The 25,952-nt window shown below is 45.9% G+C and overlaps 1 protein-coding gene across 1 annotated transcript in view; it reads left to right on the top strand.

The window, feature by feature from the left end:
- Positions 1-25,952, top strand: part of magi2a (membrane associated guanylate kinase, WW and PDZ domain containing 2a) — a gene marked incomplete at both ends in the record, with an annotated part of 305,378 nt that overhangs the window by 203,050 nt on the left and 76,376 nt on the right. The window contains one exon of the mRNA XM_083662535.1: positions 22,921-22,986. Within this exon, the coding sequence (XP_083518661.1) occupies positions 22,921-22,986 (66 nt within the window). The remainder of the gene's footprint in view (positions 1-22,920; positions 22,987-25,952) is intronic.

Raw genomic sequence — 25,952 nt, 5'->3', positions numbered from 1 at the left:
CTATTGGTTTTGGTGGTAAATTATCATACAAATACGATAATTATCGTACGTCTGGTGTTTTGGAAAGTTTTCTGCTGTACACATTGACTGTATATTATTATTATTATTAGAGTAAAGGTGTGTTCACACCGACCTATTAAAGTTTTTCGCTGGCATCGAGTTTACATACAAAGTCAATGCAAACGAGCGATTGAGCGTATATTCGCCCGGGAGAAAAATCGATGGGCGTCCGAGCAACAGAGACAGAGCGATAGGGCGAAAATTCGCTCGTCGCCCGAGATGAAATATCCCAACTCGAGCAAAATTTCGCTGGCATCAGTCGTTCACTGTTCAACGTTCACTGTTTATTGTGTGGCAACAAACCGCATTGACAGCTGATTGACAGGCTGACAGCTGACAGGAAGTGAAGTCTGTACTACCGGTATAGAGCTCGCGTTAGGAGCTGATAGGCTTAGCTTGTAAACAACTACGGTGGCTCGTAGTAGACAAACATCATGACATTGCGTAACGTTATAGCCCCCAGATGTCCGTCAATTCTTGTGCCTGTTGACGAGCAATTTAAACACAGAGACAGAGCGATTCCAAAGGGTTGAATCGAGCGACAGAGAGAAAAATAAATATCTCGGTGTGAACACAGCTTTAGTACAGTAGCCCAAGTGTTGTCACAGGTGTTATCTGCACAGATGACATTTTGTTTTAACATGTGCATTATAATGCCACCCTCTTCTCCATATTTCTGCCCTGCGGGCATATTTACATTTTTTTTGGAGGGGGGGCTATTTTCACAAGAATCTTGAGTCCTAACTGTATTTTCTTTTTACCTGCACCACCCTCTTTAAACTCTCAACCCTCTTTTATCCTTTGTCACCCCCCCTCTGCTCCCCGTCCTCTCACCATCCCCCTCTACCCCCTCCTCACTCCCTCCTCTCCCCTCGCCCCCTCCTCTCACCGTCCCCCTCTACCCCTCCTCATCCCTCACCCCTCCTCTCGCGTCCCCCTCTCCCCTCTGTCACCCCCTCCTCTCGTGTCCCCCTCCCCCCCGTCCTCTTGTGTCCCCCTCTCCTCTCACCATCCCCCTCTACCTCCTCCTCACCCCCTCCTCTCCCCTCGCCCCTCCTCTCGCCGTCCCCCTCTCCCCTCACCCCCTCTTCTCACCATCCCCCTCTACCCCCTCCTCACCCCCTCCTCTCCCCTCACCGTCCCCCTCTCCCCTCTGTCACCCCCTTCTCTCGCGTCCCCCTCTCCCCTCACCCCTCCTCTCGCGTCCCCCTCTCCCCTCTGTCACCCCCTCCTCTCCCATCCCCCTCTCCCCTCACCCCTCCTTTCGCCGTCCCCCTCTGCTCTGTCACCTCCCCCACTCACCTTCCCTCACCCCTCCTCTCGCCGTCCCCCTCTGCCCTCTGTCACCCCCTCCTCTCGCGTCCCCCTCACCCCTCCCCTCGCGTCCCCCTCTCCCCTCACCCCTCCTCTCGCGTCCCCCTCTGCCCTCTGTCACCCCCTCCTCTCGCGTCCCCCTCACCCCTCCCCTCGCGTCCCCCTCTCCCCTCCACCCCTTCCTCTCACCGTCCCCCTCTCCCCTCCACCCCTTCCTCTCACCATCCCCCTCTCTCCTCCACCCCTTCCTCTCACCATCCCCCTCTCCCCTCCACCCCTTCCTCTCACCGTCCCCCTCTCCCCTCCACCCCCTCCTCTCACCGTCCCCCTCTCCCCTCCACCCCCTCCTCTCACCGTCCCCCTCTCCCCTCCACCCCTTCCTCTCACCGTCCCCCTCTCCCCTCCACCCCTTCCTCTCACCGTCCCCCTCTCCCCTCCACCCCCTCCTCTCACCGTCCCCCTCTCCCCTCCACCCCCTCCTCTCACCGTCCCCCTCTCCCCTCCACCCCTTCCTCTCACCATCCCCCTCTCCCCTCCACCCCTTCCTCTCACCATCCCCCTCTCCCCTCCACCCCTTCCTCTCACCGTCCCCCTCTCCCCTCCACCCCCTCCTCTCACCGTCCCCCTCTCCCCTCCACCCCCTCTTCTCACCGTCCCCCTCTCCCCTCCACCCCCTCCTCTCACCGTCCCCCTCTCCCCTCCACCCCTTCCTCTCACCGTCCCCCTCTCCCCTCCACCCCTTCCTCTCACCATCCCCCTCTCCCCTCCACCCCTTCCTCTCACCATCCCCCTCTCCCCTCCACCCCTTCCTCTCACCGTCCCCCTCTCCCCTCCACCCCTTCCTCTCACCGTCCCCCTCTCCCCTCCACCCCTTCCTCTCACCATCCCCCTCTCCCCTCCACCCCTTCCTCTCACCGTCCCCCTCTCCCCTCCACCCCCTCCTCTCACCGTCCCCCTCTCCCCTCCACCCCTTCCTCTCACCGTCCCCCTCTCCCCTCCACCCCCTCCTCTCAACCCAATGCCAACTAGGATGGCTGCTTGATCAAAAATACCATATCAAGTTGAACAAGAAGGATCCACAGACCAAATATAAGTATCCCATCAAATGCTGCTTTTGATAGAACAGATTTTCAAATGATCCAGTAGTGATGTAGATCTATATACAACAGAATTAGTTAATGATCAAGCACTATGAAAATTAATGTTAAAAGTGAATACCTATCCAAGATGCATGACTTTGTAGCGCTTCCAGATGAGCATGATGTGGATGCTCCTTAATTGGCTTTTATCACGCAAAGGCCCCCGCCCCTCCCCCCCTTTATTTAATTTGTATGTGTGTGTGTGTGTGTGTGTGTGTGTGTGTGTGTGTGTGTGTGCGTGCGCGTGTGCGTGCACATACAGTACAGTTTGAATCGATTGGATGCTTTGCCCACAGCAACTCCGCCCATGATGCTATGATGTGAGCTGTCTGCTCGCTCCTGCGTCCTCTTCAGTAGAATGATGTGAAGTCATTGGGGGGAGGAAGAGAGTTATGTGAAACCTTGATCCTTCTCAGGGGATTTGTGCTGCATTCTGCCTCGAACCCCTGCTGAGTCCAACTCATCTGGGATTTGACATGAACTAAGAAACCTGCAATGCAGTCACTTGCAAGCTTTTAGTCATATAATTTACTTGCAAACTGTTTTTATACGAACGAGTGATGAGCAAGATATGGATATTATATTGATATTGTGATATGAGACTAGATATCGTCTTAGATTTTGGATATTCTGATATCACATAAGTGTTGTCTTTTCCTGGCTTTAAAGGCTGCATTACAGTAAAGTGATGTAATGGAATTTTCTGAACTTAACAGTCTGTTCTTGCTGTTCTATTATTTGCCTTTACCCACTTACAGATTTGCCTTTACCCACTTACAGTAGTCATTATATCCACATTACTGATGATCATGTATCCATTGTGTAAATATTTAGCGAAAGCACCAATATTGTCGGAATATCAATATCGAGGTATTTGGTCAAAAATATTGTGATATTTGATTTTGTCCATATCGCCCAGCTACCCCTACATGTGGCTTTGACTTACAACTGAACATTTAGCCCACTCCGTAGAAAATACAGAGATATTGTGTATCGCCATTCAGCCTAAAAACAGAAACATGATTTTTGGTCGAGCCCTATACGAAAGCATTGGTGACAACTGGTCTGGAGTGGACTTCGGGTGTGCCAAAGCATTCATTTTGTAAGTCATTTCACCCATTTTGAATGAGTGCTCAGGCATCCGCGGCTCCTCGGTCCTATGACATCTGACGGCACGCTGGATTCTTCCTGGCATGTGTCTGTACGCTAGCAGTGAGCGCTCCTTTCTGTCCAAAGCTGGAGATGATCAAAAGTGGTGTGATCAGTCAGTGAGAGATGGACCTTGGCTTACTTCATTGTGTCCACAAGGAGTAAGTATGTCTTATTTGCACAGTGCCATGGCCACAGAGCCGTGGGCATAAAGAAATCAAATTCGGCTCAGCCGGTCAGAGATGGATTCATTTTTTTTATGCCTCTATATCAGACTTCATCAGCACACAGCATTTGAGAATCTCATCCTTTGCAAATCACATCCTTTCTTTTTTCAGCAATATCGAATTGATAAACAAAAGTGTTATATTTTTATTGTATTGTGAAAATGAAACTTGATTTACGAATCCTCGCACCTTGTTCACACAATCTGGGGAGTGTGCTGAAAGTCTGCTTATTTGGGACACCCAAACTCTCCATTCCCTCCTGTGGTAAAACTGCACTTATTGCCTGCCAGTTATTAGCCCACCTGTCGAAAAAAAAAACTCACTAAACTAGCGGGTGGAGGAATCTCTCTCATTAAGTTCCTACAGCGGTCGTTGGCACGACACCCCTGTGGCGGGTTCAAGTCCCGTCTCCAACCTGCCCTCACAGCCCTGCCCTCGCTCTGAATGCCTATCCGCTTTGGCAGCACAGCGCAAATCCACAGTTGACCGCCGGTCGGGCCGAGAGTCTGTGGGCCTTATCTCCGGAAAGGTAAATGGAATTACAAACCTTGAAGCATCGTTGTAAACCTTATCTCCGCAAGAGAGTTTCCTCCTCCTTTAAACAATGGCACAGGGACAGATAAGGATCCAGGTCGTTGTATCAAAAACAGCTTGCAAGTGCCTGGTACATTGGGACCAGTCGTCTCACGTACCTGCAAAGACAAAAGTAAGTGTGTGTGTGTGTGTGTGTGTGTGTGTGTGTGTGTGTGTGTGTGTGTGTGTGTGTGTGTGTGTGTGTGTGTGCGTGTGTGTGCGTGTGTGTGCGGTGAGCGTGCGCAAACTATTGTTGGGGGCCTGGCATTGGATTGGATTTACTTCGCCAATTCCCCCAGCTGCTGTCCCGGTCATTGCTCCACCCCCTCTGCCGATCTGGCGAGAGTTGTAAACTATCACATGCTTCCTCTGATACATGTGCATTCGCCAGCCGCTTCTTTTCACCTGACAGTTTCACCAGCAGGACGTAGCGCGTGGGAGGATCACGCTACAATAATCGCTAGAGGGCACTGTCGCCATTCAAATACCTCCCAAACCCATAGACAGCAGCGATGTTCCCTGTGTGTCTGTTCCCTCTTTGTTGAACTTGTTGTCTGGTCCAGACCTGGCATTGGATTCTGTTTGGTGGTGCCCTGAACAATATAAATTGCAGAGAGTTTTTGAGTCTCGGGTACGCTGCTGTAGAGGGGAGGTGAGCTATATTTTATGTTTTGGGCTGCTGGGCCGGAGAGATGGGTGAAGGGGGAACCTCAGTCTGCACACTAAACAGTCTGCATTTGCATTTGTGAAATCAGATGAGTGGTGCAAAGACCGTGTGTGTGTGTGTATTTGTATGAGGGCGTAACAGGTTACATGCACACAGTATCGCCCCACACACTAAGATGCCCTCCTTCCTTTTGCCAGGTTTCTCCCTGTAGAGCTAGGACAGATTGGGGTGTTTGATTTGGTTCACAGAGCAGCTCGGGGCCACGGGGACCCGGGGCACCGCCGCATTCATATTCATGGACAGTGCGTCTGTGACTGAGAAGAGGACGTTTCTTCAGACCGAACCCTCACACAAACACACAGGCAGGATATCTAGTATTCAGCCTTGTTAGAGACACTGATGCACACCCCACAGACACAAATGAATACACCACATCTCCCCATCATCTGTTGCATGATTTTCTGCCTATTTGTTTCTAAGTGTGTGTGTGTGTGTGTGTGTGTGTGTGTGTGTGTGTGTGTGTGTGTGTGTGTGTGTGTGTGTGTGTGTGTGTGTGTGTGTGGTGCCTTGTGCATTGTGTGTGTACGCCTGTGTTTGTGACATGAGGATAGAAGCTTGATAGCACGATCGCCATTACTCTGAATCAAAATATTTTGAGTCCTCTCTGGTCGTCCCCGTCACCGGTTTCCTCTCCCCTGGAAAGTCCCTTGATGAAACTTCTGTCACTTCCTGCCATCTGCCTCCCCACTGATCTCAGAGCATGTGATGGGCCTCAACCTGCCTCCCCACTGATCTCAGAGCATGTTATGGGCCTCAACCTGCCTCCCTACTGATCTCAGAGCATGTGATGGGCCTCAACCTGCCTCCCCACTGATCTCAGAGCATGTAATGGGCCTCAACCTGATTCACAATGATTAGCGACACCCACTACAGAGAGGAGAGAAGACGATCCCCAGGGTCTGTCTCATGAGAGAGTTTCACTGTTACCATTCTGTAGTTTTAGCAGCATTAGCTGATCCATATGCTAATTACTGGGGCTGCATGAGTAATTGGCTCTTCCTGGATGCTACCCCTGAAGCAGCAGTTATGGCTCATTTCCACCACATATAACAGCACAGTACAGCTCTACTCGACCTGGTCTTATTCGTCTCTACTTGATATAGACTGTTTCCATAGCAAGTTTACTCGCCTCCGCCCACACCTGGTCGTCATAGCGACCGCATATCTGCCCTCCGCCCATAGCCGAAGTAGGCTATAATGTATAACGTTAAAATTAAATCCATACACAGAACTTTTAAACTGGTTGTGAAATACTGGTGCCTCTAAATGACCTACAGTGTACATGGGCAAATGTGACAATCGCCCAGGAGAATGGATATCACTTTGTTGTTACTCAACGCACATGCGCTACGCGAGGGACGGGGGTTACGCTATCGGGAGAAGGGAAGCCACTAGTACTACCCCGGCGGCAACTCACCAGGCAAGACCGCGGCAAACACGTACCTCCAACTTTTTTTCAGACAATTCCGAACGGACACTATGCTACAAGGGCATGAAAACCAAAATGGATGCTGATTTTTCTTTTCTGATTTTCTCCCCAATTGTACTTGGCCAATTTCCCCCTGCTACCCTAGACACTGCTCCACCCTCTGCCAATCTGTGGAGAGCCGTAGACTAGCACCATGCTTCCTCCGACACATGCACAGTTGCCAGCCGCTTCTTTTCACCTGACAGCGGGGAGCTTCACCTGCAGGACGTAGCACGTGGGTATCACGCTATTCCCACCAGTTCCCTTCCGCCCAAAAAGGCGCCCCGGCGGACCAGAGGAGGCGCTAGTGCAGCGACCAGGACACATACCCCTAATCCGACTTCCCACCCACAGACACAGCCAATCGTGCCTGTATGGACGCCCAACCAAGCCCGAGGTAATACGGGTGCGTGAACCTGCGACCCTCGTGTTGGTAGGCAGGCAATCTACCACTACAGTACCCGGACGCCCTACTATTTCCACAGTTGTTTACCTGCTTTTCAGATCTGCTGCAATGATTAGGCTACTTGGCTTCTCTCTCTCTCTCTTTCTCTCCCTCCCTCCCTCTCTCTCCACGTGTCCTCCAAATCCAAGCGGACTCCAGAAACTAGTATAAACAGAACTACTACTCGTCCGTGGTGTCCGCAGCTGACCGTGTGTGCGTCCTCTCTCGGGACTATAACCAAGGCCTATGCACTGAGGAAGAGGCGGAACAGAGCAGGACAGGGAAGAGGTTGACACTGTGCTAAAAAGGTACATTAATTTTGCCAACAGCAGCAGGACTAATTTTTGGGACTATACGCAGATATTAAAGCTGCATTTAGCGATGTGCCCAATTCGGCTGTATTCATTAGGTTTCGTTTGGAGGAGTCCCCCCAATATCAACCATGCCACTTTCCAGCCACCTACTGAAATTAAATCAGAGACGATACGTTACACCTGCATGGTAACTTTAGTATGATTATGGTGTTTGCTATTAAAAATGTGTCCTAATGGCTAACTTAGATCGATAGCTGGCCATGGCTAGCGTAGCTAGTAGGTTAGCCGAGCTAGCCATCATTAGGAGACAAGTAGATAAACACCACTGGCTAACCAAGCTAGTATTACAACAATTTTTGCAAACATGTCTAGCATTAGCAAAGACAATTAGTTATTTATTAGTTATTGCGACCAAGTTATTAGAATAGGACTTGCTAAAATGGCAGAAAGCAGCAGTTAGCATCCCTCACCATTCAGAGAAATCTGAATAGTTTACACAGACGCACCTTTTTCTAGCTCAATCTTGTAGCCGCGAAAATCTTTTTTTCAGAAATAAATGCTTGCTTGTGTGCCTTGCTACAGTGAGACAGTAGTCTCCTCCATCTGCCATTTTTTTCAGGCAGACGAACCACTGTGGTGGCAGAGGAAACAAACACAGGGATGTCCGTCTGAAGATTTATTTATTTATTTAAGATCCCCATTAACCACTGCCTCAAGCAGCGATTATTCTTCCTGGGGTCTAAAATTACAATATAAAATTCAAGAAACAAAAAATTGAAAATAAAAATACATAATGAAATCAAATAATACAACTATAACCAGAAACATTACACAGAAAATAAAGTTGCCAAAAACAACTTTCTAAAGTTCAGTTTGACAGAAAACAATCTTCTACAATGTTAGTGGAAAAAAGTAATAAAAATAATGCAATAAACTGATTAGTTGAAAATAATTCTAAATCACACATATACATAAAACAAACACAAGCAAAAACAATTATTAATTGGAAACAAATCATGACTTGTTTAGTAGTTGCATTAGTTAGAAAATGTATACTCCTTCTAATTACTGAAATACTTCTGCTCATTTTTGTTACAATATTATTAATGTGAGTAGCCCAAGAGAGTGTTTCATCTATTGTAACACCCAGCAATCTGGCCTCCTTTACCTGTTCAATCTCAGTTCCTTGCAAAGAAATACATAATTTATGATCCTTTCTTTGAGCATGCTTTGACCAAACAACAATACATTTCATTTTAGATATATTAAGTTTCAACTTGTTTTCCTTGACCCATTCAGAAATCTGCATCAATTCAAGTAGACTGCTCAGGTCTTCAACATTCTTTGCAGAAACATAAATTGTGGTGTCATCTGCTTTTTAAAACATGTGGCAAATCATTCACAAATATTGAATATAATAAAGGCCCAAGGCAACTTCCTTGAGGCACCCCACATTGTAGTGTCTCAACACTTGACAAGGATCCATTAAACATGACACACTGTTGTCTGTTGAGCAGGTAGCTTTTCATCCAATTAATAGCGGAAGGTTTAAAACCATAAGCAGTTAGTTTTCTAAGGAGTAGTTCATGATCAATGACATCTAACAGCACTGTTCCAACTAATAATTTATTATCTATTTATTTTAGCCAATCATCTGTTAATTGTGTAAGAGCTGTGCATGTTGAATAGCCAGTTTTATAAGCGTGTTGATTATCCGAATTGATGCTATTAATTGAAAAGTAATTTTGAATTTGCATAAATACAATTTTTTCCATAAATTTAGCCAAGACAGGTAAAATACTGATTGGCCTACTGTTTGGCCAATGAATGCATCTTTTCTATTTTTCGGTAGAGCAGTGACCTTCGCTACCTTCCATACATGAGGGTAAATTCCTTCCTTGAGACTCAAATTCATAATATGACATATAGGACTGGCTACAATTCGAGCTGCTAGCTTTAAGAGTCTACTGTCTAAATTGTCATGACCACAGGGTTTGTCACATTTCAATTCAGACAGTAGCTTTTCAATTTCTAGAATATCAGTGACTGAAAATTCAAATTCACATTCTTTTTCTTGCATGATATATTTTTTTATAATAGACTCAGATAATTTACCATTTACAGGCAGCATATTTAAGCAATATAGCATGAGAGCCAGTGTGTTGTGGCAAATATATCCCGCTGATCAGCTGTTATCCCACGAGGCCGTAGGCCGAGTGGGATAACTGCTGAGCAGCGGGATATATGCCACAACACACGCAGCTCGAGTGCTATATTGCTTTTATAAAACGGTTTCCAAGTATGATAATATAATAATAATAATAATAATACTATAAGTCCGATTGGCATGGCATTCTGGTAGAGTCAGTTGAAACACTACTGTAGGGCGGGACCGCAAGAACGTGCGGGTGATTTGATTGGATCGTTCTGGAGACTGAAGTTGACATTGACCAATCCTGGCGCTTGCTGACAAGCTGAGAGCTTTCTGGAAAGCCCGACACGCAGCTCGAGCGCAGCGCTGCATTCTCAGCGCTTGCTGAGAAGCTGAGAGCTTTCTGCAAAGCCCGACACCAACTAACGTTACGGGGTTAAATGCGGGGTTAAATGCGGGGTTAACAGCCTTTTTTTTGCAAAGAAGACATTAGCCCGCGTCTATTCTTGTACAAAACATAATTTTCTGCGAAGTATTAGTAAAGTTATAAGCTAATATCGATTCACAAGGATCTGACAGCTGTCTCCGCCATTTGTTTTTTCTACATTGTCATTTGAGGTAACCAAAGCCTTTTAGTAAGAGAGTTGCCATGGCAACTCATAACCCATGGCCATGGGTTATTGGAGTGGGTTATGGGATTTATACAATGGCTGTGAACCAATCAGATTGCTTGATTTGAGAGAGCCGTTTTATGTTTGTTATAGTATTTACTTTACTTATAATTGTTGAAATAATTGGCAATTTCTATGGGCTTGGTGATGAAGCCATCGCCCGACTCAATAAATTATGGTGTTTTGCCCATTTGATCTTTACCCATGATTTGATTGAGAGTACTCCAGAGTTTTTTAGCATCATGTTTTAGTTCTTCAATTCTAGATTGGTAGTATAACCTTTTTTTTTGTTTATTTAATTTGGTAACTTTATTTCTTAAAGAACGATATGCTAGCCAGTCCTCTGAGTTCCCTGAATTTACAGCAGTTCTTTTCAGTTGATCTCTTTCTTTCATGTAGCTTCTTAGGTCAGAATCGAGCCAAGGTGCTTTGACAGATCTGACAGTAAGTTTTTTTATAGGCACATGCTTGTCACAGACAGATGAAAATGACTTCATAAATTCATGTAGGGCAGCTTCAGTATGAGTAGCCTCAATTACACTGTCCCACTGTGTGTTGTTCAGGTCTTCAATAAAGAAGTTTTTATAGATTATTTTATATATAATTTTTCGGCCCTGTTTTGGGGACTTTGGCTTTTCTTGCCATAGCAATCATGTTGTGATCACTGAATCCAATTGGTACTGAAACAATTTTTGAACATTTATCAGTTGAATTAGTGAACAGATGATCTATGCAGGTTGAAGATAGTACACCTGATTTGTTGATGTTTGTTCTGGTTGCTAGGTTTACCATTTGGGATAAGTTACATACAGTGGCAAATGTCATTAAGCTTTCTTTTCATAGGACAGGTTTTTGAGAGCCAGTCTATGTTTAAGTCTCCCACAAAGTAAATTTCTCTGTCTGAGTCAGAAACATTCTGAAGCATTGTACAGATTTTTTTGAGATATGCAGCATCAGTTAGGTGGCCTATAGCAGCAACATACTAATAATGGCTTGAGATGTGGCAGGTTAACCTGAATCCAGATTGCTTCTACATCTGTCCAGTGAAGATCTCTTCTTATTTTTGTTGGAATGTGATCTGCCTGCCTGTCTGAAGATCTGCCTGTGGAGTGGACTTTGGATGATTTCAACAGCCAGAGTTTCATCGATACAATATGTATTGTACATGGTGCTGAGATACTAAATGAACACTTACAATTACCTTTTTCTTTGCTTATTTTCCATTTGTGCACTTCTAGTTTATGTCATCATCTGTAAATATATCCGTACAGTATGGTGTCCTATAATTTGACAACAAAGCTATGGACAATATGTAGGCTTTCTCCTAAGGTTTAGAGACACTGACACTGTTTTATTGTTGTAATTATTGTATTTTAAATTTGTTTTCAATTTCTGTAATGTAAATCATGGTTCCTACACATTTTCAATGAAAAAGTGAAATTTTTTCCAGACCTTGATTTTTTTATTATTACCCCTGCTAACTAACATCTTGCCCTGATAACTATAGCTCATATCACTGTAAAGATAAACAAAAACTGGACTCAATGCGAGTTTACAACGTAAAAGCTACAATGTGTATACCGGACCTGAACCACAAGATTTTACACACTTTTTACTGCCTGCCTGGTAAATTGTAATATTTCTACATATTCAAAAAACATTTTTACATTCACCCCGTTTTCAGTAAAAACATTCAGTAAAGGCTGCACAATATATATGTATTCTGCTGGGGCCTGGGGTCCAGACGTCAGTCTTGCTGCTGTGGAAGACATAGACCATGAGAGACCACTCATTAGTTTAAGTTCATCACATGTAGCAACAACAAAAACAGTAATTGTTATTATTTTCTGTATGGGGGGGGGGGGGGGGTTCAACTACAAGAAAAAAAAAACAGGAAAAGCAAAGGCCACTAATGTCTTGTGGCACGTGTGTGTTATCCTTGCTGATAAGCAAACATTTTACCCTTTTTAAAATAAATGTATTTATTGATGAAAGATTATCGAAATTGTAATCTCTATAGAAGTGGGCAATTCACTCAGAAACATGGGCTGTACTTATAATCAAGTGGGCTGACAAGTTTCACGTACAATATATTTTCTTACCAGCAACATGACAAACAATTGTCAGTAAGACCACCATCAAACACAGACATTGCCAAAATAATACATCTGGATATTTGAGCATTGTTTACTGGTGAAAACTTGGCGCCGACCCCAACATCTTTCAGAGCTGATTCTAGAGAATGACAGGCTCTGTGATGATAATGTCATACACCAGATACCATACAGTACAATAGTGGTTCCTAAGGGAATATATAGTTGTTTTAGACCTATTTTAACAGAAAAAACATCGCTGAATGCAGCTTTAAGTTTCAATATTTGCGGGTAAGATTAAAGGGATAATTCTCTCCCCTATCGGGGGAACTTCCTCCAACCACCGACTCGTTTCCAGTCCTTTGCGGAGATAATATTTGTTCTTTTCCTGATCCCGCCTCCCCTGTGTTTTTCCATCGACTCTGGTCAAATGAGCGGGGAGGCTCCAGCTGACGTCTCGGGCTGATTTTCGCCATCGTGTCCCCATAATATTGAAGCAATAATCTAGTCGGCGAGGCCTCCGCAATCAGAGATCTAATCTATCTAGCCGGTTCTCTCCGTGGCAGCTTTAGGTAATAATAACAACCGCTCCGTCCGCTTAGCCACCATACCCGCACAGCCACATCGCGGCTCTGATTCTGTTTAACCAAGCCTTTAATGAAATATTCCATCTCCTGCACATCAGTGAATGTGCAGGGGCCGAGACTCAAACTGTGACCCGCTGATGGAGGAAAAGCTATCAGTGTCAGATTGTCTATGATAGCATTACGCGCCGCGATCAGCGCCAATAAGCTTGACACTACCGCTATTCAATTTGGAAGGTAATGATATTACGCTGGCAAGTATACGCACTTATCTCAAATAGCATTACTATGCATGACACCGGCCGTGAATTGAATAGATTGAAGCTCACCGCACCTTATTTGATGTCAAAGCCGATTTGATATCAGGCTTTTTATGTGTGTAGGTCTCTATTGGCACAGGTGGAGTGGGTGGTTCGCTGTCAAAAGTGAATGAAGGGCGATTTCTTGCCTGAGATCAGTGGTGGAAATGGCGTTGAATGGTTGGGAAGGGGTTCCCAGAGCAATCATTGCATGGGAACGCTGTGGGAATGCTCTTCAACTCTTCCTCACGGTCCAAGTTTTGTTTTCTTACAAAAAAAATCGCTTATAGATGGAGAGGACAGCATGAAAGGAGCAGAGAATAGTAGGAAAACTTGTATTTGGAAGCTGAATAAGCAGTGTCAATAACAATGTTCCATCAAGTCATGAATAAAATAAGGGGAAATAATCAGTAGATCTCGGCAATCTTATTTGAGTAACTTTTGAAAGAGATTTTTATGTAGCTGTAATGGTAATGAGTAAAATCAATAAGATAAAAGATTCAAGCATACAGAAATAACATATCGGTGGGGGGTGGCCATATCGGTGGGGGGTGTGCCGTGCCGCGCCACGCCGCTTCCGCGGACCCCCACCCTGCGTAAGTAAGGTTCCCAGAGCAAATCCTGGCCATTTCCACCACTGCGTGAGATACTGTATATAATTATGTTTTGTTCCAGAGCGCAGCCATCTTCAGTGTGTACAGAGAAGAAATCGAAACCAGAAAATACAGTATGTATGTACACATTAAGTCCCATGTTAACTCATTGAGTGCCAGCCACTTTTGGAAAACGGATGCTCCCAGTGCCAGAGTTTCAGAGCGTTTTCAGTGATTTCTCGAGGCCCACAGAATATTGTGTGATATTACTATGTAAACACCGAACACGCCCAAAGAACGATGAGACTCTCTTCTATCATCAGCAAAAAAAAGTTTGATATCATTTTCCGTTCTTTAGTTATGAGCCGGAGAAGATAGGTTGATTTCACCAAAAAGAGACGTTTCAAACTAGAAGCTGAGATAATTAGCCTTTTGTGAAATGAAGCATTTCAAGGACATGACTGACTCTGAAGCCAATATTTTTTCTGATAAAACAGTGAAAACAAAGGAATTTTGTTAATAATATTTTTTAGCTGCAACCAGCAGCGCTGGCCCCTGCTGCGCAGACCCTACACCTTCTTGCTGGTCTTGATTTACTGCTGGTGGGCATCAGATATTCTAGCTTGTGTTTGCCAATCCTGTCCTGCTGTCTGGGTCTGTCTGGGTTGGTGTTGTATGGTGCCCTGCGTGCCCCACCCCGCTCAACTGCAAACCCCACCTCCGTGGGAGTGTCTCTGGTGGCTCTCTGCTGCGTTTGCTCTGCACTGAAAAGTGCGCTACATCCAGCTTTTTTACAGCGTTCCGCGTGTATTTGTCACCGGCTCCCATCGCTTCCAGTTGAGAATAATAACAACTCCACAACTAATCATGCGGATGGGCTATCACAGCGGAGACGGAGGGGCTCAATTGTGGGAGCAGATTGGCTGCTGCAGGCACAGCTAACGTTATGCTTCATGCATATCGATGCATACCGATGCGATTTCCGTTTCCCCATGACTTCTTCTCTGTTTTTTCCTCGCCTTTCTCTAATCTGGAGAGCACTGTCGCCACCTAATGGGTCCGTAAAATAGCTTTTACACATTCAACATCCACCATACTTTCACAGGAGATGGATCAGGCTTTGATCCACGTCCCACCGTCAAAAAACGCAATTGACGACAATCGTCGTCATTGGCACTCTACGTTACTATTTGAATTGGCGACGATTGTCGTCATTGGCACTCAATGAGTTAAGGTCAAAGGTCAACACCATACAGCCAACCAATATGATCAGTTGATGTGTTTATATTTTATGTTATCTTCAGTACTCTGTTTGTCTTATTCTTATCTACAGTATAGCCTGTTCTCTGCTGCTGCGACGACCCACGGGCATCATTATCGTTTCATCTCATCTAATCTTAAAACATGATTAGAATATAGCTCTCCCACAGGTTAAAGTCACAAAACATGGAAAGCATGGTGCCTGTATGAAGTCCCTGGCTTTTGGTGAATGGGGATCTGACCTTCTTACCCATAAAACAATGTTGTTGTTTTTTATCCTTTATTAGCAAAACTTTTGTAGACACCCACATCTCCTCCATGGATTATGTTACTAGTCACGGTAGCGGAATACGTCGCATGATAACTGCTTCTCTGATAATATCATGTAAGAATCCACAGTAGCAAGTGCATACTGGAAAATTAACAAACTTGTGCCTGAAATTATTATCTCACTGATATAAAACCACCACCAACCTGAGACATTCCCATTACGGGACAGGATATCTATGCTCATGGTGGTTGCAGTCATTGCAAATAAGTAACTTGGCCAGCATTCACTGACGAATGTAATGATATTCTGCCTGTAACTCCTAACTCAAAACAGCTCCTGGTGATTTCATAGTCTACAATACACAATGCCAGCGGTGAATTGAACAGCGAATACCAAACAAGCAGCACAGTGCTGAATGGTCAACTTTGCTCACTACTGTATGTGCTGCAAGTTAGTTCAATAGTGTCTTTTTATCCTTTAGTTTTTTCTTCTTTCTGTTTCACTCTGTTATCCATCCTTGCCCTAGAATGTTTCCACTGTGCAATATTAAATGGTAAAAACAGTGAGTTGTTAAATTTTCATGTAATTATCCAATTCCCTAAAATGCATGCTAGTGCTTGTTTTGATTCCTGCACACAGAAGAGAAAATTTGCGGTGTATTTTTTTCTTTGTTTTTGATACTCTGCACATTCTCCCACCAAGGAAAAACATTCTACTCTTTTCTCATATTCCACTGCCACCTAGAATATCGGTTTATTGAAGAAATAAAGCATTACTTGTCTGTGCTCTGCTTTACCTCCCTCCCCTGCTCTCCTCTCTTCAATTGCATTGCTTTGTTTTGCAATGCACTTCAGTGCACAGGAAGACGCTTTTTTTGTGCTCAAGGTTAGAAATCCTTATTTTCCTTTGTTTGGCATGAGCAGCACACCTCCCCAAGACAAACAAGTACAGCACACTCACTCACAAACACACGCGTAAACAAACAAATACACACAATGACTACTCACGGGTTGGATTTGAATGTGCTGTCATGGTCGAGGGACAGACAGTGTTAAATGGCTAACATGTCTGGATCAGCTGTGAGGAGCCATGTTGCTGCTCATAAGATGGAAGGAAAGGCAAAATCCCTTGAGCAACACACGCATCTGTTGCTGAAGTGAGGTGCACGCGTCTTGTTCCCCCACAGTCTCTTGTCACGCACACCCACACTATGGTTGTCATGATATGAAACTTCACAGTGCGGTACGGTATCTACCAAAATATCACGGTATACAGCATGTCATGGTATCAATCCCGCCCCCACAAGGGTCCTCCATTATGAACTTGTATGTAGTTGCGTGCGGCGCCGTGCATATTGCACAACATAACGTGGGGATGGTATTACAGGGAAAGCTTACAGTACGATAACCGTGGTTGCTTGATATCACAGTATAACTTTTTTTGTTGTTAGATCATTTTTGTGGGCATTTTGCCTTTATTTGATAGGATAGTATGTGCTAGACAGTAACAGGAAAGCAGGGAGGGAGAGAGGGGAGGACATGCAGCAACTGAACGCAGGTCAGATTGGAGCCCGCGTCGCCTGCGTGAAGGACTAAGCCTCAATGGTACGCGTTTTACCAGGTGAGCCACCGGGACGGGACGCCCTGATATCGCGGTATTACCGTACTTAAAACTGTACATCGTTATATCCTTAACCGACACACACGCCCTTAAACACCCACACACATTCTGCATCTCTGTGCGTTCATACACATTGAATTCTGTCAGCCATAGTGTTACACTTAGCACTCCCTGCTTTTGTATGTGTGGGCAGACGATTCTGCAAGTTTGCAGCAAGTGTACGTTTCGGTGGATTATTTACTCATTGCCCGTTTACTGGATAATACCGTAACTTTCAGTGTGCGATGGTGTGTATGTACAGTATGTGTGTGTAGTTGGGCGCACTCTCGCATATGTGCGCCTATAGTGTCTGCATAATATGTGTGAACTCAGCGGAGATCTCAAAACTGCAGACGGACCTACTCCTCTACCGAAGCAGCTGAGACAAGAAAGTGAGCCAACGTTTGTATCTGAGAGGCCTGGGAATAATGTTGAGGCTTGAGTGATGGCGTCTGTAGGGAGTTGATGAGAGCCAATTATGGGCAGTTATGCTGATTAATGGGATTATAGCTGGTGCCTCTCTTGATTGATACTTGCATATGTAATAGCTCCCTTTCCACCTCAAACCGGAGCAGGGAAATGCAAGTGTACGCATGAGTGAGCCTTATACTTCCCCAAGTGCAGAATACATGCACTGCTAATCGAGATTAATTATCATGTGTATGAAACAAACACTTACGGGTTTTGGAAACTGAGCTGGCCGCTTATTTTGTGGTGGAGAGTTTTGCTTTGAACAAGAAACTCCACACAAGATCATCAGTGAAGCCTTTCTGGCTGTTGCGTATATTTAAACCTTAAAGGAGAACTGCAAGGAAAACCAATGCTGATTTATTTAGCACATGATCTCCGCTCCCCTAGTATGGCTCGTTAAGGCTTTCATCTGGCTGTCTGTGGATGTGGGCTTCCAAAAATAAGTAAGTACAATCTGTAGTTCAAAAAACAGCCATGCGAGCCGGCAAAGCTTCAAGACCTGCTGCTCTTTCCTGGAAGAGCAGCAGGTCCTGAAGCTGCGCCCCAGAGACAGAGAGAATTCAAAAAAACTGTTTTTCACACTATATCCCGATTTTGGATAGAGATACGGTTGAAAAGCGGCAAAGTGTTCCTGTAAAGGTAGAGTGGAGCATTAGAGGCTCCGCTCATGTAGAGACAGCAGCAAGCGGCCCTGTCCTCACATCTCCTCTCCTCTCTCTACTCCGTCTCCGAGAGCCATCAGGCAGGCAGAGTCAGAGTCCTCTCCTCAGATCTCCTCTCCTCTCTCTACTCCATCTCCGAGAGCCGTAAGGCAGGGAGAGTCAGAGTCCTCTCCTCACATCTCCTCTCCTCTCTCCACCCCATCTCCGAGAGCCGTCAGGCAGGGAGAGTCAGAGCCCTGAACTCCTCTCTCCTCCTCTCTCCACTCCCTCTCTGAGAGCCGTCAGGCAGGGAGAGTCAGAGTGCTGATATCTGCCTCCCTCCTGTGCCAAGCCGCAGCAGCTCTGCCAACAGTCATGTGCCCATTAACCAACAAACACTGTTCTGCTTGCACTGGCTCCTCCAATATTTATGACATACACTCCTATTGGATAATAATACAATTGAATGGGGGGAGGGGATGGGAAGGGCCACCTGTCAGCTGATTGACAGATCATTCCTTGTGCCTTCTGGCAGATGACCGACAACAATTCAACAACAACAAATATAGTCCCCACTCCCCACAAATTCTTGTCCCACCAATTGAAGGTGGGACAAGAGAGCATCAGTGTACTGTGTACACATCTTTAAAAGTGTAATATGAGCCTATAGCAGTACTGTAGTAATGTGTGGAGCAGCATGGCTGACCATGAGTATTGTGTAGAGTGCAACAAGGAGTTTGGCTCCCGGCTACATTCATCGATGCACACATCAGGGCTGAACGCCTTTCACCTGGAGTCAGGTAGGCCCAGGTGAGCTATAGCCTGGAGTCAGGTAGGCCCAGGAGAGCTATAGACTGGAGTCAGATAGGCCCAGGTGAGCTATAGCCTGGAGTCAGATAGGCCCAGGTGAGCTATAGCCTGGAGTCAGGTAGACCCAGGTGAGCTATAGCCTGGAGTCAGATAGGCCCAGGTGAGCTATAGACTGGAGTCAGGTAGGCCCAGGTGAGCTATAGCCTGGAGTCAGGTAGGCCCAGGTGAGCTATAGCCTGGAGTCAGGTAGACCCAGGTGAGCTATAGCCTGGAGTCAGATAGGCCCAGGTGAGCTATAGCCTGGAGTCAGATAGCCCGAGGTGAGCTATAGCCTGGAGTCAGATAGGCCCAGGTGAGCTATAGCTTGGAGTCAGGTAGGCCCGGGTGAGCTATAGCCTGGAGTCAGGTAGGCCCAGGTGAGCTATAGCCTGGAGTCAGGTAGGCCCAGGTGAGCTATAGCCTGGAGTCAGGTAGGCCCAGGTGAGCTATAGCCTGGAGTCAGGTAGGCCCAGGTGAGCAATAGCCTGGAGTCAGGTAGGCCCAGGTGAGCTATAGCCTGGAGTCAGATAGGCCCAGGTGAGCTATAGCCTGGAGTCAGATAGGCCCAGGTGAGCTATAGCCTGGAGTCAGATAGGCCCAAGTGAGCTATAGCCTCGAGTCAGATATGCCCAGGTGAGCTATAGCCTTGAGTCAGATAGGCCCAGGTGAGCTATAGCCTGGAGTCAGATAGGCCCAGGTGAGCTATAGCCTGGAGTCAGATAGGCCCAGGTGAGCTATAGCCTGGAGTCAGATAAACCCAAGTGAGCTATAGCCTGGAGTCAGATAGGCCCAGGTGAGCTATAGCCTGGAGTCAGATAGGCCCAGGTGAGCTATAGCCTGGAGTCAGATAGGCCCAGGTGAGCTATAGCCTGGAGTCAGGTAGGCCCGGGTGATCTATAGCCTGGAGTCAGATAGGCCCAGGTGAGCTATAGCCTTGAGTCAGATAGGCCCAGGTGAGCTATAGCCTAGAGTCAGGTAGGCCCGGGTGAGGTATAGCCTGGAGTCAGATAGGCCCGGGTGAGCTATAGCCTGAAGTCAGATAGGCCCAGGTGAGCTATAGCCTGGAGTCAGATAGGCCAAGGTGAGCTATAGCCTTGAGTCAGATAGGCCCAGGTGAGCTATAGCCTCGAGTCAGATAGGCCCAGGTGAGCTATAGCCTGGAGTCAGATAGGCCCAGGTGAGCTATAGCCTGGAGTCAGATAGGCCCAGGTGAGCTATAGCCTAGAGTCAGATAGGCCCAGGTGAGCTATAGCCTTGAGTCAGATAGGCCCAGGTGAGCTATAGCCTTGAGTCAGATAGGCCCAGGTGAGCTATAGCCTGGAGTCAGATAGGCCCAGGTGAGCTATAGCATTGAGTCAGATAGGCCCAGGTGAGCTATAGCCTTGAGTCAGATAGGCCCAGGTGAGCTATAGCCTTGAGTCAGATAGGCCCAGGTGAGCTATAGCATTGAGTCAGACAATGATTTCATGACAACTCATTTTTAGTTGTTTATGTCCCGAGGACTGCGGGTGAAAATTAGCTTCGGCTAACCCCGGCACTTTTACCGTTGTCACGTATGGATGATTCTGTACATGTGTAACTGTCTTATTAATGTGCATTGTCCTGTCTAAATAAACAATAAAGTAAAGTAAAGTAAAGTAAAGATAGGCCCAGGTGAGCTATAGCCTTGAGTCAGATAGGCCCAGGAGAGCTATAGCCTGGAGTCAGATAGGCCCAGGAGAGCTATAGCCTGGAGTCAGATAGGCCCAGGTGAGCTATAGCCTTGAGTCAGATAGGCCCAGGAGAGCTATAGCCTGGAGTCAGATAGGCCCAGGAGAGCTATAGCCTGGAGTCAGATAGGCCCAGGTGAGCTATAGCCTGGAGTCAGGTAGGCCCAGGTGAGCTATAGCCTTGAGTCAGATAGGCCCAGGTGAGCTATAGCCTTGAGTCAGATAGGCCCAGGTGAGCTATAGCCTTGAGTCAGATAGGCCCAGGTGAGCTATAAGTGTTTGTGTGTGTGTGCTGTGTGCGTGGTCGCTCTACCTTGGTCTCCTGCCCCCTCTATCCCTCTGAGAGGCATTGTACCCACAGCGTGACTCATTTGGGTGCTGGGCAGCTCAGAGCACACAACTCCCTCTAATCTCCATGCTCCCTGGATCAGAGAAAATGGCTGCACTTACCCAATTAGAGCATTGGGACTGGATTAGGTGGACAATCATTAGGCCTGTAACCTGACACTGCCAGATGGGGGCGGTATTGCCCCCGTCTGGCAGAGTCAGGTTATTAGGCCTGTGGGAGGAACAACAATTGATGGAGGATGTACGCGCGTGTACCAGCAGGCAAACACGCCCACAGACACATAACAGGAACATATATATGTGCAGCTATCAAGACATCGACTCACAGTAAATAACATGCACCCACACACAACAATGCTTACCCACAAAACACACACACACACACACACACACACACACACACACACACACACAAGCAGCTACTGTATCTTGGAAGTATCTGAAGTGCAACCACGCAAAGACACTCTAGTGAAGGAGTAGTTGTTTGTATAGAGGGAGGCATACTGTCAGGCTGAGAAACCAGCGGAATCAATAGCTCAGTGCTTCTAAAAGAGAACGAGAAGAGGATGAGGGCCTGCGGAGGACACTTTGATGAAGCACCAGTGTGTCGGGTGCGGTAAACAGGTACAACGCAGCTCTCAAGTCCACACTCCCTCAAATGCAAAGTTTGGCACGTACAGAGGCCGTGAGCAGCCCACTGCCATCTAGAGGCCGTGAACAGCCCACTGCTGCACACGGGTGACTTTACAGCAAATAAGGTCAAAGTGAGCTGTTGAGACATACGAGAACGTCACATCGTGCGGGATTCCTCACAACTCTTCCTGAGTGGAGGCTGATGAATGGCTGGCCTGGTTTTGCTGTACAGCTCGCCTATGGCTGGATTCAGGTTGAATCTAGAATGTGGGCCCAAACATAAATCTCCTTGAACTTCAGTGTGTCACTGACCCAATCTCTGTGTTACCTCTCAACAGTTGCCAAGAAACACAGGCAAATCAACCAGGAAATGGCTGGAAAAAAGGGGAAGATGAGTATCGTGGAATGGCTTCGACCATTCCACGATACTCATATTCCCCTTTTCCCCTTCCCTTTTCTTTTCGCACTACAGTATAGAGAGAGGAGTTTGCTGAAAAGACTGTTGCAACTGGAGTGAGCTTGAACTCTTCTGCAGAGACGAAGGGTGCGTTCACACACACACACACACACACACACACACACACACACACACACACACGCAACCAGCCTTTTGTTGTTACAGTCAAAGTAATGAATGTCTGAATGTCTGATGAGTGGCTTTTCATCTCGAGCCTCAAGGCAGTCAAAAACAAGACAGTATTTAAAGGGCCTGCAGACATGTGATGCTGGCTGTCGCTGTGTGTACGTGACAGAATGACCGCGAGCCCTCCGTCGGCCCTTTCCCCTCGCTGTGAAATGGACCGTGCGCTCGTACCGCGGCTCCGGGACAGATCTGTGCAGAGGTTATCCTATTCATCTGTCCCTCTCTCTCCCCCCCTCCCCTCTCTCCTCTCCTCTGCTCACTGCGGAGGGAGCACTCCAACGCTTTAGTCCAATAGGCTTTAATGTCACCATTGGCTCCTGTGACATTTTGTGCTCAAAGGCTATTTTTCACTTGATACCGACTGACTGTTGACAAAACTGAGAGAGACACCGGCAACAGTGTGTGTGTGTGTGTGTGTGTGTGTGTGTGTGTGTGTGTGTGTGTGTGTGTGTGTGTGTGTGTGTGTGTGTGCACGTGCTTTTCCGACCAGCTATATAGAGTCTCCATTATTAGTATTCAGAGCCGGTAGCTTCCTGACACTATGTTCCTTCACGCCTCACGCCTTCAGGATTTCCGACACAGTCTCTCTCTCTCTCTCTCTCTCTCTCCTCGTACGCCCTGCTTCCAGACACCAGCCTACGTTTCCTCCATATTGCCATGGAGACAGACGTGATGTCAGTGCTGGTCTGCGGAGGTTTGTCAGACTATAAACTCACCCCCCCTTCCCCCCACCCAATAATCGGCATCACTGTAAAGCTTGTGGAAGCACACATTCCCTGTGTGGTCTGAGCAGCTCAAGTAATCCATGATGTCCCAGATGCAACGTGACATCTTGGCAGTAAAGGGAGGCAGGGATTGGCCATTTGGGATGATATTCTGTACTCAGTGGAATAGACACAGGTGGTAGAGTGGTACGAAGAGGTTATAGCCTGGAGAGACAATGCAAGACTAAACCATAGACCGTTAAGTCACCGTGACATCACCCATTGGTTTTCGGACTCCCGTTTTGAAGCCCAAGTGTGGCCACTGCCATCTTGGTTTTCACACAGCTCGCGCAAGACCGGGGGTTTCCCACAGAGCTGCAGCTCCGCCTCCTATTGGTCCGTGGTCGGCGACCTGTCAATCACGCCCAAAACATAGTCCTCGTGTGCACATCTTGGTGCACTGTTCAAGTCCCGTGCTCACATCTCTGACCAAACGGACGGACACACATACCGTAGTCACTTATAGAAGTGGCTGCTCCGCTTAAAAACACTTGAAGGAGTTGGACTGAAAACATGATCGCTCACGCTACTAAAACACCAAAGCAAAACAAACATGAAAGCAGAGCATTTCTCTTTCCATTCTTCCTGTATTTATTATTTTTCTCACACCAGCGTATTTGCTCTTGGTTGCTGATAGAGAATGGAATTTCACCATTATATTTCAGTCTTGCATTATGCACCAAGGGTATTAAAACCTGTATTGAGAGAGAGAGAGCTACTGTTTTGTTTATCTTACTTGTCGTCTTGATCTGTGTCCGTGTGTGTAAAGTAATTTTCAACACCTTACCTGGCAACTCGATGTGGGGAATCTGGTGACAGAGGGGGTTGTTCTCCTGCTTGACCAGTTCCGTCCGTGCTTTGGGGGTTATTCCTGGAATTACAAACTGGTGACAGAATATATAAGTTCCATTGGCATTTCCTAATCAATAAGCTATATTTGCATACACATAATTATGCTACAGTGAGTTACAGTGACATGACATCTCACACATTATGACATCACATCTGACATATAGATTCACCCATGGCAGAGGACTACTCCTTTTGCTGAGACCTTGTCCAGTGCATCGAGTTCCATAACAACTGATAACAGTTTCCCTGTCAGACTCAAGTGCACGACACACATTCATCCCCCCTCCTCTCTGCCTTTCCTCCTCTCCCTGAGTATAAAGCATATGTTAAACTGTCAGCCATTTGCTGAATATTTGACTCTGTATAACGTATCAGAATGTGTACATTGAGATTCAGCCCTCTGACAATACATATTGCAGAGAATGTATGGTTTTAAATATACTTTCATGAGACATCTTTCTGGCTCTTGGTTTCATTCATTTGGTTTATATAAGCTGTTTGAATCATTATAATGCGGATGAGGAATGGTGAAATTCCATTCTCTATCAGTTGCGGTTCAGATTTCAATCACTGACCCGCTCAGACTACGGGAGCACGGCCAGATGCGAGTCGCAAAAATCAAACATGATTGAAATGATTGCGACGGTCCCAAGACAATCTGGAGGCGTCACGTCATCATGTGTCCCCAGCCTCAGAGAAGGTCATTGTGCTCTGCTGCAGGGTCTCTCAGGTGTCGAGGTAAACATGTTACAAATGGCAAAAACACTGCGAACTCAAGACTGAATTAGGTGCTTCCATTGTGTGTAGATGTAGATGATGTTTATGGTCTGATTTTTGCAGTATTGAATTGTGAGAGATTCAATGGCGGTATGTTTTCTATATAAGATTTCTTTATTATTATACTGTTTAAAATAGGGATGATATCAGCACATCAGCACTATTGGCTGATGAAGGCTTTAAAATGAAATCGGCCTGAAACGAACATTTCTACCGATATGACATACCGATAAAATGTTACATAAATAAAAATATGGCATCTTTTACATAACCTAAGTGAATGAGTACATTTTGAAAAGCATTGTACTTATGTGTGCACCTGTCAGTGGGCCATCACAATAAGAGTAGGCATAATAATGTGTTAATTCCACTACAGGAGAGACTTGATGTTCTCTGAAATAAAAAAGAAAAGAAAAAAAGTGTGCATTTAATGCATATAGACATCGGCAATCAGCTAAAAGAGTTGGAAAATATTGGCACATCAGATATCGGCAAAAGATCCAATATCGTGCATCACTAGTTTAAAAGTGTTTAGTTATTGAGGTCCCTTTTGTTTGGATGGCAATGTGGTTTTGTTATCTCAATGTTATTTATTCATCTAGTCTTAGTCATTATGTCCTTACTTGATCTATCTAATTGTTCTTTTTGCTTCCTCTTTTCTTTTTGCAAATAAAAAAATCAAGAGTAAACGAAAGGAAATGGTGGATGAAAAGATTGTGCAGGTAAAGACAAGAAACCCTAATGGGGTTATACGAGGTCTCTTACCTAAAAAAATCAAACCAAATGCAATATGTATAAATATATAAATAAATAAATAAATATATGTGTGTGTGTGTGTGTGTGTGTGTGTGTGTGTGTGTGTGTGTGTGTGTGTGTGTGTGTGTGTGTGTGTGTGCGTGCGTGCGTGCGTGCGTGCGTGCGTGTGTGTGTGTGTGTGTATATATATATTACACACACACACACACACACACACACACACACATGTATATATATTTTTAGATCATTTACAACAATATTAACAACAATTTTGTTCTTCACCCGATTGCTACGCAGTGAGAAATGTATTCATTGTTAGAAGTACAAAACCCGTCTGAAAAGAAGATTGGGGGTGCAGCCCTCTTTAACTACGCTGCTAAACTGTGGAACGCGCTGCCAAAGAATATGAGAGAGGCGGGATCTGTCAGCATTTTCAAGCAACTGCTAAAAATGTATTATGTATTAATTTTCCGCTTGGCCTTTAATCAGCATTCAGTTTAACTGTTTAATT

This window comes from Poromitra crassiceps (assembly GCF_964638095.1).
Source record: "Poromitra crassiceps genome assembly, chromosome: 2".
NCBI lineage: Eukaryota > Metazoa > Chordata > Actinopteri > Beryciformes > Melamphaidae > Poromitra > Poromitra crassiceps.
This window is presented reverse-complemented; position numbering and strand designations above follow the sequence as displayed.